Source organism: Pongo abelii, chromosome 4 (assembly GCF_028885655.2).
Source record: "Pongo abelii isolate AG06213 chromosome 4, NHGRI_mPonAbe1-v2.0_pri, whole genome shotgun sequence".
In the NCBI taxonomy this organism is placed as follows: Eukaryota; Metazoa; Chordata; class Mammalia; order Primates; family Hominidae; genus Pongo; species Pongo abelii.
Window position 1 is genome coordinate 158,643,017 of NC_071989.2, and position 16,174 is coordinate 158,659,190.

At 39.9% G+C, this 16,174-nt stretch overlaps 1 protein-coding gene and 1 pseudogene across 4 annotated transcripts in view; one reads left to right on the forward strand and one right to left on the reverse strand.

Annotated features, from left to right (window-relative positions):
* Positions 1–16,174, forward strand: part of HMGXB3 (HMG-box containing 3) — a 53,831-nt gene that overhangs the window by 8,831 nt on the left and 28,826 nt on the right. For 2 of the 4 annotated variants that reach the window (XM_009241173.4, XM_009241174.3), the window contains exons 4-6: positions 2,073–2,570; positions 4,214–4,312; positions 10,551–10,682. In XM_009241173.4, coding sequence (XP_009239448.3) covers positions 2,073–2,570; positions 4,214–4,312; positions 10,551–10,682 — 729 coding nt within the window. The remainder of the gene's footprint in view (positions 1–2,072; positions 2,571–4,213; positions 4,313–10,550; positions 10,683–16,174) is intronic. The other 2 variants (XM_054556056.2, XM_063724320.1) reach the window with 2 other exon arrangements.
* Positions 13,575–14,040, reverse strand: LOC112133408 (small ribosomal subunit protein uS10-like; annotated as a pseudogene).

Consider the following 16,174-nt stretch of genomic DNA (forward strand, 5'->3'; position numbering starts at 1 on the left):
ACAGAGTGAGACTCTGTTTCTCACACACACACACACACACACACACACACACACAAATCAGCAATCTTTTTGTGCATGATAAAATCCTACGTAATCCTGGAGTGATTTGATTTTTAAAACTACACACTAATGTAGATCATTATCAAGACTTTAAAAAAATTTAAATCATCTGCAATGATTCTTCCTTATTTCCATGCTTATTTCTGTCTACCACTATCTCTACCACTGCCACCAAGAACATGAATAGGTTAGTTCTGATAATAGCTGAGTGACCATTGGAATTTTTGAGTCTTGGTTTCCTCATCTGTAAAATGGCAGTATCTCTTCTCATAATGTTTAAAATAGGTAATGTAAATCACCTAGCGGAATTCTTGATAATACTGACATAATAAATATTACCCTTTAGTAGATTAAACATTCAGTGACTATATAATAAAGAAAAGTGGCATTTATTGAGTACCTGGAATGTACCAAGACTGAGTGAAGCTTTATGTGCTGTGTTTGACCTCTCCCAGACTGCCTAGTGTGATGGGAAGACCCTCAATGCCCACATACCTTGGGAGCCTGTCAGAGCCCTGTGGCAGGCTGTCCTCCTTAGCAGCTCTTCAGGTCTCTTGCCAAGTGCAGGTTCCAGTGTTATGCCTTCTAGTCTACAAAATGAGTATCATTCGGGCCTTCCAGGTTTCTTTGTGCTTGGATTTGTTAAGTCCAGGCCATCCTGTGTGTATTTGCCACCATTTAGTCTTGTTCTCCTAACATGGCTGCTTCAAAGGGTGGCTTGAGAATGCCATTTCCCCATTACCTCTCCAATAAAGGCTCCATAAAAGATTCAGTCCATCTGCTTTTATGTTTCATCTGAGTGCTGCTTTTAACTTTTCATTTCTGAGTGCTTCCTTTATGCCTTAAGTAGTCTCATCGACTTCTTGCTTTTGATTTATTGAAGAATCCTTTTGTAGTTGACTTAGTGTTCATTTTAAAAGATACTTCTGAAATTTTTTTTTGTTCTGTTTAATTTTAGGTCTCATTTAACTGTTCACTTTGAACTTTTCTGTTTTCCTTATTGGGTGCCTTTAAGTTTAAATTGAAAAAATAAAACATAAATGACTTTTTCTTGGTGCCAATTAGCCATTCAGGGCTGTGCTTTTTAGTACCTGGCCTTCTTGATACTGAGAAGACCTGGCCTGGAGTCCCAGCTTTACTGTTTACTAATTTTGTGTTCAGGGAAAGTTTACTTCCCTGAGTTTCATCCTAAATTTTCTCATTTGTTAAATGGGAATAATAATCTTATCTAACATAATAGTGTTGTTTTTAAAATAAAATCAGATAATGTGTTTGAAAACATTTTCTAAACCTGAAGTTACTGGGTCATTGTTAATATTCACATTTTTTTCCTTAGTATATTCAAGACCTTGTCACATAACTCCTTCTGTATATACTTTCTCTCACGAAGGCTTCTCATGAAGCCCCTTAGCTTTGTGATCTGTTCATCCTCTTCTTTGTAAGTCTGGGGAAAACCAGTGAGGTCAGAATGCTTACTTGCTGCCTTGAGTTTCATCTTAGCCTGTTAACTTGTATTTTATGCTTTTTGGGTTTTTATTGAGCGTTATACATTGTAATGTTTGAATCTTATGCTGCTTTGGAATCCTAAAGTATCAGAGCTCAAAAGGAACTCATAAATTGCCAGATTCAGCTCCCTTGTTTTACAGATGGGGCAGCTGAGACCTCAGGAGGGGAAAGGATTTGCTCAAGGCTGTGCCAGACCTCAGGTTCCAGCTCACAGTTTCATATGGCAAGACCAGTGCTCTTTCCAGAGTTCAGTCCATGCTGTTTCCTGTGTGACTGAGTGAATAAGCTACATTGGCTAAAGTGTGATTCAAATGAAGATGACACTGCTGTTGACAGGGGCTGACCTTATCTGCATTAGGTCAAGAGAGTAGAGTTTTTCCAGTCCCTTTTGCAGGAAAAAAAAAAAAAAAAAGAGAACTTACACATATATATATCTCTCTCTCTCCATGTGGTCTTAGTCCATTTATCTCTGCTTGTCTCCCCCTTCCTGGCTTCCTCATCCTCAGAACTCTAAGCTCTCTGCACTGACTGCTGTGGTTCCGGACATCCCAGGTTTCCGCAAGATCCTCCCACGCTCAGATTATATCATCATCCCCAAGAGCAGCCTGCAGGAGGACCGGAGCTGCCCTCAGCTAGAGCTATGTGTGGCTCAGAACCAGATGTCCCCGAAAGGACCTCCTCTTGTGTCCAACACTGCCCCGGAGACAGTGCCCAGCCATGCAGGCATGGCAGAGCAGTGCCTGGCTGTGGAGGCCCTGGCTGAGGAGGTGGGAGCCCTTACCCAGTCAGGTGCTGTACAGGAGATTGCCACCTCAGAGATCCTCAGCCAGGATGTGCTCCTAGAGGACGCTTCCCTAGAAGTAGGGGAGAGCCACCAACCTTACCAGACAAGCCTGGTAATTGAAGAGACCTTGGTGAATGGCTCACCAGACCTCCCCACTGGAAGCCTGGCTGTGCCCCACCCCCAGGTTGGGGAGAGTGTATCAGTGGTAACAGTCATGAGGGTAAGTGGCTTTGGTACTGATGTCTTTGGCTTTGTCTGGAGTTACTTAAAGGGCAGCTAGCACCATACATTGTGATTCCAGAGCAGTGGTAATCAAGAGTGCTGGTGTGGCACTTACTGATACTGCAATTCTCTTGAATGTGTCTTGCCCCTGGGCTCACTCCAGAGTTCTTTGGAATTTCTCAGGCACTCTTACCAACTCTTTGCCCAGCTTAGCCAGAATTTTCTTCACATGAGATGGTTCATAAGCTACATTAGCAAGAAAGCTGCAAATTGTATTTGAATTATCCATGAGTCAAAGCTAGGATCTGTCAGGCAATTTAGTATCAGTCAGGATTTTATGTTTTCTGAAGACTGCTTCCTTTTCTTGAAATGAGATTTCACTCTGTTGCCCAAGCTGGTCTTGCATTCCTGGGCTTAAGCAGTCCTCCTGCCTCAGCCTCCCAAGTAGCCAGGATTATAGGCTTGTCCACCACACTGGCTCCCTGAAGACTTTTTCAGCAAACAATGGCACCTTGAGCTGTGTACAAGAATTTTCACACAAGACCTGTACCCAGGTCTTCCTGGATTCAGATGGGGTAGGAAGAAAAAAGTTATCTTCAAGGCCAGGTTGATGGGACTTATATCTGAGAAAGAGGAAGCAAGTTTCTACAGTGGCCTAAGTGTCATTCTCAGTTGAGGGGAAAGCAGCACTTTTAGTGATCCCAACAACCTCATCCCCTAGAAGTGGAAGTGGAGAGAAACTGCTACCATGCCATAGTATAATATATAATCTGCCCTCTATAACCTTGGAGTGGATAGCATTCTCAGAGATGGGAGTCTTTCTGTGCAGGCTAAGAGGACCAGCTTGCTGTAGCCCTTATGGCCTGGGCAGAAGAGAACAAGTACCCCTGCAATCTGTCCCAGGGCTAAATCCGTATTTGTTGCCTCAGTGCTGTTTATGATAATGAAGCGAAGGGTGCAACTAGCCGGTTCTTGTTGTTGTTGTTGGTTGTTTTTTGTTTTTTTTTTGAGACGGAGTTTTGCTCTTGTCACCCAGGCTGGAGTGCAGTGGCGCAATCTCGGCTCACTGCAACCTCCACCTCCCGGGTTCAAGCGATTCTCCTGCCTCAGCCTCCAAGTAGCTGGGATTACAAGCATGCGCCACCACGCCTGGGTAATTTTTGTATTTTTTTTTTTTAGTAGAGATGGGGTTTCACCACGTTGGCCAGGCTGTTCTTGAACTCCTGACCTCAGGTGATCCGCCCACCTCGGCCTCCCAAAGTGCTGGGATTACAGGCGTGAGCCACCGCGCGCGGCCACCACTAGCCTGTTTAAAGCAGGTAAATAGGGTGCTGAGAACACTTGAAAGGGTTAGAATTGGATTCTCTCACTAACTGCTTATGTGATCTTAGAAGTCCTAAATCTCTTAGAACCTCAGTTTTCTCATCTATAAAATAAACATAGCACATTTCCTGTGGAAATAGTTTTCTCTTTGTTCTTAATTAAACTTTTTGAGATAATCATAAATTCATTCCTTTTGATAAGCACATTGGGATGAGTACAATGTCTATTATCAAACTTAATCCAGGCTTCCAGTGTTGAGTGGCCTGGGTGTTCTTTACTCTGTTTCCGTGAAACTGTCCTTCTCTTCATTGCCCATAGGATTCCAGTGAGAGTAGCTCCTCTGCACCAGCCACACAGTTCATCATGTTGCCTCTGCCTGCCTACTCGGTTGTGGAGAACCCCACCTCCATCAAACTGGTCAGTACTGTATGTGGGGGATTGATGGCAATTAGGATGTCATAAGCATTTTTTTTCCAAGTAGATTTGTTTTTTTTTCTTTCTGAGCTACCAGTTGTAGGACCAAGAAGATTTCTAAAAGTCTTAGAACCTCAGGATGCAAGGCCTGGCAAAGATTTCAGGGATCATGTGGTCCATATGTTCTTAATGGGGGTGAGGGAGTTGTAGATAGATCTCCCTGGGATCCATGAACTCACCTCAAGTTTTATACAAACTTTCTTCCTGGAATAGATTCCATGGCTTTTATAAAATTTTCGTAAGCATACATGATTTAGGAAAATGAGCAGCCACTGATCTAATTCAATACTGTGATCGTACAGATTAGGAAAAGGGCCCAGAGGAGAGAAAGGACTTGTTCAAGGTTACAAGACAAGTCAGACTGGATTCCTTTCTTGATTCCCAGTTATTTTTTTCAGCATCAGGGTTGAGATTTATCCCTATTTATCTTTTTCTCACGCTATTATAAATGGCATTTTTAGAAAATTTTCAATATCTGATCGCCTACAACTAGTATATCGTAATACAATTAATTGCTTTGTATATTGGGCTTGTATTCTGCAACTTTGCTTAACTCACTTATTAGTTCTGGTAACTTTTGTAGATGCTGTTGGGTTTTCTACAAAGTTAATCATGCTGTCTACAAGTAATGACAGTTTTATATCTCCTTTCTGATTTGAACTCCTTCTTTTTCTTGCCTTATGATATTGTCTAGGGCTTCTGGTACAATGCTGAATAGAAGTGGTAAGAGCAGACATCTTTGTCTCGTCCTCATGTAAGGAGGAAAGGATTCGGTCCTTCCTCATTAAGTATATTAACTATAGGTTTTTCCTACATGCCCTTATCATGTTTAGGTAGTTCCCTCTATTCCTAATTTTCTGAGAGCTTTTATCAGGAATGCATGTTGGATTTTGTCAAATGCTTTTTCTGTGTCTATTGAGAGTATTATAAGAATTTTCCAGAAGTTGGTTAAGGTGGTGGACTTCACTGTTACTCAAATTGTAAACCACCCTTGTATTCCTGGGACAAACCTCATTTGACAGTGATGTATTATCCCTCTCATAGATTGTTGGATTTCATTTGCTAAATAGTTTGCTCAGAATTTGGCTCAGAATTTCCTTATACAGTCTCTGTCCACTTTTCATATCAGGGTAATGCTTGCCTCTCAAAATGACTTGGGAAGTATTTTCTCCACCTCAGTTCTTTTCCTTAAATGGTAGTATTACCAGTGAAGTCATCTGGGCCTGGAGTTTTCTTTGTGAGAAGGTTTTTAACTGCAAGCCCAGTTTTAAAAATATATATAGGACTATTCAGACTGTCTCTTTGAGTGAGCATTTGGTATTTTGGCTTTCAAGGAATTTGTCCATTTCATTTAGGCTGTTAAATTTATTGACCTAAAGTTGTTCATAACATTCCCTTATTACCCTGTAATAAACAATGTACTTATCTACAAAGATAATTTGAACTGTTGTTTCCCGATTGCTGACAGATGAAAAAGTTTAGACCTTAAAATAATATCTGATTGTTGGCCACTTCTGGTTAAGGCCACTCTCTCCAGCTTTCCAGTGACAAGTAATGCTTTACATTACAGCCAACTAATATTCTAAGATTCTTAGAAATGGACAAACCACTTGTTGCTTGTTTTGGTTGTTTCTGGACAGTTACTACCTGTGTGGAAAAATTCAGGGTGCTAAACAGCAGTGTCACTTTATGGCCTGGTACTACACTGGAGCATGTCACAAGTTCACAAGGGCGGTGGCTGCTCCCTCTACTAACGGATACTACCAGAGACCTTCACACAGTGCAGAACTCGGTTACTAACACCTAAATATTAACACCCATGGGATTTGCAGTCCCTATGTTCATGTCTAGTACTTTGGTAAGCTCCACACCAGGCACATATTGTTTTATGCAATCTTTAAAGACATCTGCAATAGACAATATGCAGTTTGTTTATAAACTGTGAGGTTTATAAACAAAGAGAATTCTTTACATTTGCTATTATGTCATAACAGGCACAATCTGAAATACAATTTTGTACTAACAGTGTATAAAAATACTTTTAAACAATACTTTTGATAGGTACAGTAGTGCTTTAAAGAAAACCACTGTGTAGTTATTCCTTTTGAGGACCTACTAAAACAGTTCAACTTACTGCCCCCAGCTACATCTAAAGCACGAACGTGGAAAGCAAGTTCTGTTACCCAGGTACACACCACACACACCCACATGCTGAAACAGTCTCCATTTATGATGCATGCTGATGAGGCATCAGTCTCAAACAGGGTATGAGATGACAGTGTTTGGTGCCTGTTTCCATTTCCAGGTTTGGTATGAATGAACAAGAGGCAAAGGCAAGGTGGAATCTGTGTATGGGCCCTCTCTAGGAGTTTAATCTGGCATATCAATATTTAACTTGGGAGGTGGGGGAACGTATTTCCTAGGGCTCTGGATTAAAACTACCTGGTCTTCTTCCCAAACACTGGAGCAATTTTCGGAGCTTCTGGAACCGATGTTTCTTTAGCACCTTCGCTATCTTCCTGATGGAGATCGTATGAAATGTTCCCATATTCTCTTAAAAATGGGAAAATCTCAAGCAGAAACTGACAGAAGTCTCTGTGAATACCAAACCACCAATGATTGCCCCTTTTTGGCCTAAATGTTGTGGCCATTAAAGTTAGTAACAAAAGCCAAAGGGGGACAGATATGGAGATATAGGAGAATGTATTGCGGCCATCCAATCTGTGAACCAGCAGGACCTCAAAGGTGAGCAGGGCACGATGACAGTCGTTATCCAGCTGATGGCCATGGTCATGTGTGTTCTTCACTGCCCCGATAGTACTCATTTGTTCTTTTTCTAGTTTCTTCAGGTAGAAGCTGATATCATTGATTCAAAACCTTTTTTTTCTTTTCTTTTTTTGGAAGATAAGGTTTCACTCTGTTGCCCACGCTAGAGTGCAGTGGCACAATCATGGCTCACTGCATCCCTGACTTCCCGGGATCGACCTACCTGCCCCAGTCTCTCAGGTAGCTGGGACCACAGGTGCATACCACCACACCCAGCTAATTGTTTTAAATTATTTGCAGAGATGGGGGTCTGTCTGTGTTGCCCAGGCTGGTCTTAGAACTCCTGGGCTCAAGCAGTCCTCCTGCCTTGGTCTCCAAAAGTATTGGAATTACAGGCATGAGCCACCGTGCCCAGCTCTTTCTTTCTTTTCTAATGTAGGTGCTTACTGCTATGAATTTCCCTCTAAGCACTGCTTTAGTGGCGTTCCACAAATTCTGATATGGTGTGTTTTCGTTTTCATTCAATTCAAATACTTTCTAATTTACTTTTTTGACCTATGAGATATTTAGAAACGTATTATTTACTCTCCAAATATTTGGGGATTTTCCAGATATCTTTCTGTTATTGATTTATAATTTAATTCCACTGTGGCCTGACCTTTTTGATTTATATAAACTGAATCCCTTTAAATTTATTGAGGCTTGTCTTAACGGCCCAGAATGTGGTCTGTCTTGATAAATGTTATGTACACTTGAAGAGAATGAGTAGTCTGCTATTGGGTGGAATGTTCTATACATATCTAATTAGGTCAAGTTGATTGATAACATTCAACCCTTTTATATCCTTACTGATTTTGTCTACTTGTTCTATCAATTATAAGAGAAGGCATCTGGCCGGGCACGGTGATATGTGCCTGTAACCCTAGCACTTTGAGAGACTGAGGCAGAAGGATTGCTTGAGCCCAGGAGTTCAAGACCAGCCTGGACAAAGCAGGGAGTCCCCGTCTCTACAAAAAAGCAAAAAATAGTTGGGTGTGGTGGTACACACCTATAGTCCCAGCTACTCAGGGCTGAGGTGGGAGGATTGCTTGGGCCCAGTAGTTGGAGGATACAGTGAGCTGTGATCGTGCCACTGCACTGTAGCCTGAGCAACAGAGTGAGACTCTGTCTCAAAAAAAAAAAAAAAAAAAAAAAAAAAAGTGACATTTAACTATCCTTGTAGATTTGTCTGTTTCTTACAGTTCTCTTAATTTTTGTGTCACAAATTTTGACTCCCTTGTGAAGTATGTAAACATGTAGGATTGTTGTGCCCTCTTGATAAATTTACCCCTTTGTTATTACGAAATGACCTTTATCTCTAGTAATCTTTGCTCTGAAATCTACTTTGTCTAATGTCTAGCTTTTAAAAATTATTGTTATATCAAGAAATATATTTTTCCATCCTTTTAACTAATTTATATCTACGTAAAGTGTTTTTGTTTTGTTCTGCTTTGTGTAGATAGCATATAGTTTCAATATAAAAGCAAGACCCTCTGACAGTCTCTGTCTTTAAAAGAGGTGGTTTAAGCCATTTATATTTAATATGATTATTGATATGGTTACATTTAGATCTATTATCTTACTATTTGTCTCATCTATTTTGTTCTGCCTTCGTCTGATGTAATTATTTTTTATGGATCTGTTTTCTTTCTTTTATTGGCTTATTAGCTATTGACTTTGTTTTGGTTATTTTAGTAGTTTCTTTAGGGCTAAAGTACATATTTTTAACTTATAAGTTTATTTTATTTTCAAAAATCTCTGCTGCAGATAAACAATATGTTGTAGATAATAAAGCTGCAATATTTTAAAATAGGAACAGCCTGCAGCTTTGACTCATGGAGAAACTGGTTATTTCTCCTGAGTCTTTATTCTCCTGGAAATTACTGTTCTTTCATACTCTAATATCAGCCAAGCACTTCTAGAAAAGTGTTTTATGATTAATACTTAGGACTGAAACATCATCCTTGAACATTAGCAGTTTTTTTCCTGAAGTCATTTCTCTAGCCTACTTAACAATGTTAAGAATTTCCAAGTTCATGGTAATTTACTTATGAAACTAACCTATCTTAAATTTTTACTCTGCTTTCTTGAGGTGTTCAGAATGAGAATTATACATTGGCTACAACCTGAGAAAGGATCAGAGATGTTTTATATTCCAGTATTAATAGTCCCTCACAAGCATGTAGAATCTAAGTGAATGTTTTCTCATTGCTTATCTCACTTTCTCAGCAAGACACGCCTATAAAATAGGAAGAACAGGTGATTTTACAGAGGAAGAAACTCAGGGCCCAAGAGTTAAGGTCCCTTACCACCAGGTCACTCAGTGTATTAGTGGCAGAATTGGAACCCAAAGCCTGATCTTCCTCTTTTTGGTGCCATACCACTTCACGCTCATCCTTGACTTAATACCACTGTCATAATTGGAAGCCATAATTGAAGCCTTTTCCTTAGACTTCCTTGCAGAGGTAGCTAATGGTAGTTTGGTGTTTCCCCAAGGGAGCTTTTTGCGTTTTGGCTGGGCTAGGGAAGCTGGGATTAATAGCTGAGTAAACATTCATATGTGACAGAACAAATATGACAGAGAAATGGGTTTTTTTCCAGCCTTACTCTAGAAGCAGAGCATGACTAATGAATGCGTCGTTTTTATTTGTAGCTGAAATATTATAACCCATTGTAATACATTTTGCTCAAAGGGAGGTCGGTGGAGATGATAAGAGCCAGTGGCTATATATATTAATATGCAAATAACTACATTCTGTTGAGTATCAAAGGATAGGGCCTGGCTTATACTCCTGAACTGCCCTTATTTTTTCAGTGACCATGGATCTATTTTTATTCTGAATCCCAAGTCCTTGGTTGTCTAAAGAATGAAGATGAAGCAAATTCTTTGAAGTATTTAGAGCCAGAGGGTGCAGCTGGATGCATAGAAGGAATGTTGGGCCAAGAATAGAGAAATCTGGGTTCTAGGTCTAGCTCTGCCCTTGATTGATGATTTGAGGCAAAGCATTTAAACCTCAGTAGTAATAATATGCACTTAATATGATTGCTAGGAGTATTAAATGAAATATTGATAAACTGTTTAGCACTGTGTGGTGCCTAGCTCAATGCATAGCAACTATCACTTTCTTCATTCTTCTGGTACCTCTCTGTAATGTTGGGCAGTTGTCTTTCCCCATTTGAACTTAGTTTCTCCATTTCTAAAAAGTGAATTTGTTGTATTGTAGGACCTTTCCAACACTGACCTTTTATGATATGATTATGAATTGGTTATCCTTCCACAAGCTTGTGACCTCCTGGTGTTACTGTGATTATAGTGGTCATCAGTCTGAGAGAGGTTGGATTGTTCTATTGATTCTGATGTGCTCTTTATTTACAGACCACTACATATACCCGCCGGGGCCATGGGACATGCACCAGCCCAGGGTGCTCCTTTACATATGTCACCAGGCACAAGCCACCTAAGTGCCCTACCTGTGGTAACTTCCTAGGAGGGAAGTGGATCCCAAAGGTAAGGTCCATAGGCTGTTGCTGCTTTGGAAGCCTCATAGAGTAGGCTTTCTGTTTGCCATTAGGAACAAGTGATTTTTAAAAAGTTAACATTTGTTTTTACTGTCTGACTATACAAGTAAATCATTTCCATTGTATATAGTTTGTTTAAAAAATACAAAAGAAAAATAGAATAAATTGTTATCCAAACTCATATACCATCCAAAGAAAAGCCATTATTAACATTTTGGTGTACTTCTTTCCAGTCTTTTTTTCTGTGAATAAGTTCTGTATCTGTTTTTTTCTTCTTCTTTCCCTTCTTTTTTTTTTTTTTTCCAGTAGAGATGGGGTCTTCCTTTGTTGCTCTGGCCTCAAACAGTCTCCTGTCTCGGCCTCCCGAAGTGCTGGGATTACAGCACTGTGAGCACTGTTTTCCCTTTTATTTTTCTTTCTGTTTTTTTGTGGATATCTCCAATACTATAATATTTTGCTTTTTTAAATTTAACATATCATGCCTTTAAATATTTTTCAAAAATAGTACCTGTTTCATAATTTCCATGAACTACTACACCATGTTTATTTACTTGTTTCTGTCATCCCCCATCTGTATATATAAATGTCTGTATCTATATGTCTTTAACATTTTTATTTAACACTCATCGCCAGTTAACAGTGTTTCTGTTTATGTCACATTGTGAGTTCCTTAATGACCTTGGTATCTCCCACAGCCTTTGCCCATAGAAGACACTCAATAAATAAATGAGCATCACAGCTGTGCCCTTCTGAAGTTCCATTTAACACATTGTCACCTGTGTATGCTTGGTGCGAACTAGATAAAACATACATACTTGCCACATTTTTTATATGAAACTATACATTTTAAGGGCTAAAATGGATGGAATAGGCAGTAAATTCTCACCTAGTTCAGAGAGGAGAGACATTTATAAGGACTGAGACAGACAGGGAAGGTTTTATAGAAGAGAGAGAGTTGAAGATTCAACAGAATTTGGGTGGGTAGGAAAGGAAAGGACATTATTTTAGTGAAAATGGCTTAGGTTAGGATTGTGATTATCACATGTTTAACTCAGCATGGTCCAAACTTGTATGTGTAGAAAAACCTTTTATAGCAGCATACCTTAAATTTCTCTGGGGTAATTTTCACATCTCTTTGAGAAATACTGGGATGGTGACTTTTGCCCTCTGGATGAGTGTTTTGGCTACTGGCTAAGTTCAGGGTAGCACTAATTCCAGGAGACAGGATAATTAACACAATTCTGGAGTTAGCTACCTCAGTTCAGACCCCTGCTTCCCAAGGTTTTTAACTATGTAATCTTGGTCAAGACATTCTATATCTGTTCCTGGATTTAAGTTTTGTCTCATCTGTCAATGGAAGTTAGTACCTAGTTCATTAGGAATGTTAGCAGGGTCAAATAAGATTATCCATATAGACTAAATGGCAGTTTCTGGTACATATTAAATCCTCAGTGAATGTCCTGTTATCATCATGATAGACATCAATGTAATTATTAGCCCTACTATTGCTCTTCATGTTGTCAGGAAGGGCCTAGTGCTAATGTCTCACAGGAGGTTTTGTCTAAGGCTCACGTGCCATCTTCTCTGATGTGCCTCTGTGAAGCCATCAGTGTATTCACAATGTATTCCCCAAAAAGGCAGTTCTCTAACTGCAGTGGGGAGATTGAACTGGATAGTAGTCAGAATCTTCCTTGGCCTTTCTTGACCAATGCAAAGCAGGTCTCTCAAATGACCATATTTCCTGTGCTTATGCATGAAAGACTGTCAGTGATCATTGTGGGCTTGTCCCTCCTTCAGGCTATTTTTACTTTGGCTTTTTCATTTCTTGTATGTGTGGCTTTCTTTTTCATTTCTTGTATGTGTGGTTTTTTTCCACTTTGAAGTAACTTTTTTTTTTTTTTTTTTGAGACAGAATCTCTTGCTATGTTGCCTAGGCCCATTTCAAATTCTTGGTCTCAAGTGATCCTCCTGCCTCAGCTTCCTGAGTAGCTGGTACTATAGGCATATGACATCATACCATCATACCATCATACCTGGCTTTAACTGAAATAACTTTTTTTTTTTTTTTGAAGATAGAGTCTTGCTCTATTGTCCAGGCTGGATGGCACGATCTCAGCTCACTGCAACTTCCACCTCCCTGGTTCAAGTGATCCTTATGCCTCAGCTTCCCGAGTAGCTGGGATTACTGGCATGTGCCACCACAGCCAGCTAGGTTTTTTGGTATTTTTAGTAGAAATGGGATTTCACCATGTTGGCCAGGCTGGTGTCAAACTCCTGGCCTCAAGTGATCCACCTGCCTCGGCCTCCCAAAGTGTTGGGATTACATGTGTGAGCCATGGTGCCCAGCCTGCAAAACTTTAGAGCCATGGTTCTCTTAATAAGATCAAGCTCATGGCATGAAAACAGTTTTTTTCTTAGCTACCTTCCCCCTATCTTGACTTGCTATGTCAGAATTTACCAATGTGTTTTGCAAGGATTACCATATCAAGAGTAGATACTGTGATTTCTAAAGCTTATAGAAACAGAATGAGTGAGAGAAGATAGGTAACATTTTACCATCAATGCACTTAGAATTTTAGAAATAAAATTGACTTTGATTATCAGCTACTTCAACTCTTTTGAGTTTCCAGCTAAGGAAAAATAGATTTTGAAAAAGTGACTTACTAAATTCACACAGCCAATTATCCCATTGCGTTTTCCACTTAAACCACACTTCTCAGGCATTGCTATGCTGTTTAGCTGCAGAATGTAAGACAAGCTTGTCCAACCCATGGCCCAAGATGGCTTTGAATGAAGCCCAACACAAATTCATAAACTATCTTAAAACATTGAGATTTTTTGTTTTTTAACAACTGGTAATCAATGTATTAAAATAGTTGACTTAAACATCTGCAATGGTGGCTTGCACCTCAACTCCTGGCTCAGTACTGATGGAAGTAATTTTAACAATCTCAGAAGGACTGTGCAAGTCAATTAGTTGCTTGTGGATTCTCCTATGGAAACATTCCTATGTCTTAGAACCTTGACCACAAGTTTTTCTTGTAGTGATTCTCAAAGTCTTGGTAGGCATTCGAACTGATCCTTTCACTGAGATTCTTTTCCTTTGCTCCTCTGATCAAGTCAGCACACATCTTCTCCAGGGATTTTATGTTGCAGCTCGTTAGAGTGATTTGAATTCGGTGAATTGCCACCTCCAGCTCCATGGGTGTTTTTCCGGTGTCTTTAAAAGCCTTGGCTGCAGCGGGCTTCCTGACCGACTTGTTCCTTGGCGAGAGAGAACAGCGGTGAGTCAGGAGCAGGAGCGGGCAGGAGCGGGCAGACCGCAGCTCCGCACCACCTACGACCATGTCTTCCTCAAAGAGCAAAACATTATGATATTTTTTTGTGTGTGATTATTTTATTTTTATTTTTTTAAGCTCATCAGCTATTGTTAGTGTTAGTGTGTTTTATGTGTGACTCAAGACAATTCTTCCAGTGTGGCCCAGGGAAGCCAAAATTGGACAACCCTGATCTATTAATAAGATTTCTTGAATTCTGATTTTTGAGGCAGCAAGTGTAATTTGTCTCAAAGCTGCAAGTGTGTTTGTGCCAGCCAGGAAATGACTCACCTTTTGTTGTATTGTTCTAGAGTTTATACTGGCTAAAATTAGCCCAAGAAATATGTGGCATAGTTCCCAATGAGTTGGATAAAACAAAAGATAGTATATAAGGCTGTTTAGCCCAAGGCTTCATTCTTAAGACTCTCTGATGGCAGCAATTGAGGTCTCTCTGAGCCTGCAGCCTCAGAGAATTTTGAAAGTAACATCTAAAATGAGTAGGCTGAGTTAATGAAATGTGAGATCACCAGGTAGAGTTGTTTTGCTCAGATTGCTTAAATTATCCAATCTTTCTGCGGTGATTTTTGTCTAAAATAGCCTACTTAGTAGGCAGTGTTTGCTCAAAGATCTTATCTCAAAAAATGAGTTTAGTCTCCTTTTTTTCTGCTAAATTTTCCCTCTCCTGCAGTAAATAAGCTCTGTGCACTTGACTTGGAATTTTCTCCATGTTAACTCACTCTTAGGGGCTATTATGTGTTAGAATCTGAGAATGCTTTACCAAAGAGCTCTTAAGAGGTCACCTGTTACTGGCTCTTTTTTTTTTTTTTTTTTTCCAGACAGGGACAGGGTCTCGCTCTGTCACCCAGGCATGAATACAGCTCGCTGCAGCCTCAGCCTCCTGGGGTCAAGTGATCCTGCCACCTCAGCCTCTCGAGTAGCTGGGAACACAGGAACACAGGCTGCATACCACCATGCCTGGCTAATTTTTTTTTTTTGTAGAGATGTGGTCTTGCCATGTTTCCCAAACTGGTCTTGAACTCCTGGGCTCAGGTGATCCTCTTGCCTCAGTTTCTCAAAGACTTAGGATCACGGGCATGAGCCATGATGCCTGGCTGTTACTAGTTCTGAACTAGAAGTGCAATGTGCAGATGGCTTTGGAAATGTTGAGGGGTTTTTGGGTAGTAAGCGACTGGGAGATAAGTCATATTGAAATTTAGTGACATTGGCACAGACACTAAACTTCCTGTAATGTGCAGGGAGGTCCTACACACTAAAGAATTAGGTCATCCAAAATGCTGTCTGGCTCCTATTGACAAATACTGAGAGCCCAACCCTTTGCTGTTTCATAAGGGGAAATGAGGATTCAATTGAAGCTTGCCTTATACCACATAACTAATTAGGAGTGGAGCTAAGCTTGATAGAATCCAGCCTTTATGTTTCCTAGTTTACAGTGCCCTTCATGATATACATGGTGGGTAGAAAACTTTTCTGAAGACAACCACTATTTAAAAACAATTTTTAGAAGTGTATGTGTGTATATATAATACTATTATTTCCACTGCAGTGCTAATTGGATAAAAGCTAAGACACCAAGGACTTTTTAAAGCCAGGTCTAGCTAAAATAGCAGCTGCTATTTTTAGTGAGTTTGAATATTTGTAGCACATAATAATGCATGAGTTAATTTGATCCAGTGCAAAGTATGTGACATATATGTAAGTCATTCTTAAGACTCACCTTAAAGAATCTGAGACAAAAAACAGAATTTTTCCCAAAGGAGATGGGAAAATTTGAATCTGTCCACATGAGGTTGTGGCCACATTGGGATTAACTGAATCTCATAAAAGGACCACCAAGGTGAACAACTTAGGGCTTTTAGGCCCTGTATGGCAGTATGTCACCCTCTTTCTAGACACACAGAAGTAGACTTTGAATAATGTCAAACTAAATGTAAAACTAAAAAATGCCAACATTTGGTTGATGAAACCTGGAGAAGCTTTTCAGTAAGAATTCATTAGAAGATGAACAGCTTTATTCAAACGAAGGCATATAATACTATAGTGAAAGGAACCTGTAGCCAGAAGACTTAGATTTGGGCTAGTTTTACACTTGAGATCTTAAGTTAACTTCTTCCTTTCATGGACCTTAGTTTCCTTATTTGTTGCC